At 38.8% G+C, this 2,572-nt stretch overlaps 1 protein-coding gene across 1 annotated transcript in view; it reads right to left on the bottom strand.

Annotated features, from left to right (window-relative positions):
• The window catches only part of LOC107093053 (dickkopf-related protein 3-like), a 1,756-nt gene extending 299 nt beyond the window's left edge, over window positions 1–1,457 (bottom strand). The window contains exons 1-3 of the mRNA XM_015387874.1: window positions 1,227–1,457; window positions 930–1,113; window positions 257–458 (exon numbers count right to left, since the gene is read on the bottom strand). Of these exons, the coding sequence (XP_015243360.1) occupies window positions 257–458; window positions 930–1,113; window positions 1,227–1,403 (563 nt within the window). The 5' untranslated portion in view covers window positions 1,404–1,457. The remainder of the gene's footprint in view (window positions 1–256; window positions 459–929; window positions 1,114–1,226) is intronic.
• Window positions 1,458–2,572: the final 1,115 nt, after the last annotated feature.

Raw genomic sequence — 2,572 nt, 5'->3', positions numbered from 1 at the left:
AATATCTCCCATTCCATGTTTTAATTAGAATTGCTTGTTAAGATAGTATGCAACTGAAAAAAAAATGTGGTATTAAACCTTTTAAAACAAATAAAACCAAATAAATCAAAGCCCCCACACAAAACATTGGAATTGAGCTTATTCCCATTGATAAAAACAGAGACAAACATATGAATTTTCCTTTTAAGCTCATTTGTATCTTATGTAATTTTCTGTCTGTTGAGGAAATAAACTCAGTTTAAGCTAGATTACTTACTCTCTGCGATGCTTTATGCTGCTTTCACGACAAAGCAGACCCTCTTCACATGGGCAGATCTGGTTGATGCTGAAGGCCAGGCCGCCGTCAGGAACATAGCAACTCTCGTTAAGAACCAGCTGCTTCTTGCATACCATCTCACCATGATGACGAGCACAACACATCGAAGCCCCACAGTCTCTGTCAGCTTTACATCTGGACCCTTATTGAGGAAAAACAGGTGTTAAACTACATATTCCCCATGCATTTCTATCTAGAAATTTCTTACATTTTGTACTTGAACTTTTTAGAGCTCTTAGTCCTGTAGGTTAATTAGAAAATATAAAAGAGCTAAATTCATCATAAGAAGAAGCAGATATTTCTACACTCGACATGCAAAAGAAGTAAGGAAAAAAGAAAATAAGAACATGAAAAGGGGAAGAAAGAATAACAGGGGTCCATAGAAGAACATATGGCGGACGCTGACAAAGAAAACCAGGAAATGAGGAAAGGAAGAGTACAAACGATGATACAATGAATGATAACAGGAAGGAATAAGGAAAGAAAGAGCAATGCAATCATGCAAGAAATAAAGTAAGAAAGCAAACAAGGATTCAAAAGAAAGAAATTAAAAATAAAAAGTGTAACTGCAAAGATAGATTTGATATTGAATCAATTCTATATATATCTTTACCCTCTTGTCCAATGGGAATGCTGCGGTGACACCTTCCAAACATGCATTTGAGTCCACGGACACACTGAGCATCCCTTCTACAGTACTGGCCCTCTCCGCGTAAAGGCACGCAAACACTGAAGTGTCGATCGCATGAGAAACCACGTCCACAAGCTCTGTCACTGTCACACACAGCCGGCAGGCCCTGCAGTCAGAATAAAACCCAATTCATATTCAGGCTTACAGGCTAACAGAGGACTCATTTTTACATAGTGATATGTGAAATCAAAGGTTCAAAAAAAGCATGCAGATTCTTACCGTGAATGCTTTTGCCACAGGAGTGCTCTCTCTAAGAGCTTTAGGTCCTTCTTTGGGAGGGCTGTGAGGCATATTAAGCATCCAGGCCCAAATACGAGCATCAGTACCAGAGATCCACAAAAACAGAAGAACCAGGTTTGATTTCCCCAACATCTCAGAGACCGACAAAAACCACATCAAGTGAGAGAAATTTCTTAAAGGTATGACTCAGAGTGAGAAAACTAGAAATTTCAAGAGGTCCACCAGTGAGGAGATCAATCCAGAGACAACTGGCTGGCTCCTCTTCTGTTATGACTTTTATAGGCCAACAAGGTTTGACCTCCCCCTCTCCCTACTGTTTGTCCAGGCATCAGGGTAGGAGGAGACAATTAGTTTTTAATGGATTAACTAAATTGACTAAGCTACCCCCTGCAGGTAGAAAACAGTGGCCGAATGAGAGGACATGGGGTGCTGACAACAGTCTATGACAATAGAACTGCGACAAGCACCACCTCTGTGTGGTTATCTCAGCCAGACAAACAAACAAGCAGGACAAAAGAAGACAAATGCATGACATGTTTCACTGCTCAGAGTGACAAGTGCTGCCACTAAAGGTCCTGGCCCCAAAACTATGAGCAAACAGTTTTGGCCCCGACCTTTAACGTTGCTTTCCCCCCTAAACTATCCAGCTTCAGACCCCTCACTGAGAGCAATTTGGAAAAACACACCCAGCAGAAGACCCCATGATCTCATTAAGAGTAATTACAATCAGACATTAGTCTTCCCAGGCAGAAAAGCTGGGAGAGCTGATGAAAACAAAGATGTTTTTTTTTTTCCCCTGCACATTTCTCTTCAACGGGAGCAGGATCTCAGACAAACTATCTGACTATGAATAACTATAAATAAGAAACCTTTTAATCGTGAGTCTCGTCCTCATTATCTCCTATTTATGCAAGTTCTAGCAGCACTGCCATCTTTCTTCTCTGTCAGGAGTTAAAAGTGGCAGGTACTTTTACATTTATGTTTAGTTGCAAGTTTTTGGTTTGCTTTTAGTTTTGTTTTTCTTTCATTTCCTGCATTCCTAAGGTGATGAAAATTACTTTCCCACTTTCACCAAAACATGTCTTTAAGTGACTTAATTATTCTATTATTATAATTATTTGTATTATTTATTCCTTTATCACTTCATCTGTTAAATGTAAGGGGTATTTGTGATCACTTGTTTATTTTGCAAAAACTGTAAGTTTTACTGTGGCTAAATTATTGCTTGAAAAACTCAAAAGCCTTAAAAAAGAAAGTAAACAATGTACCACTGAGTGTTTAGAAATGTAAAAAAAAATGGCTATTAGTGAATAGAGAATGTAAGT

This window comes from Cyprinodon variegatus, unplaced genomic scaffold (assembly GCF_000732505.1).
Source record: "Cyprinodon variegatus isolate N-32 unplaced genomic scaffold, C_variegatus-1.0 Scaffold18, whole genome shotgun sequence".
Taxonomy (NCBI): domain Eukaryota; kingdom Metazoa; phylum Chordata; class Actinopteri; order Cyprinodontiformes; family Cyprinodontidae; genus Cyprinodon; species Cyprinodon variegatus.
This window is presented reverse-complemented; position numbering and strand designations above follow the sequence as displayed.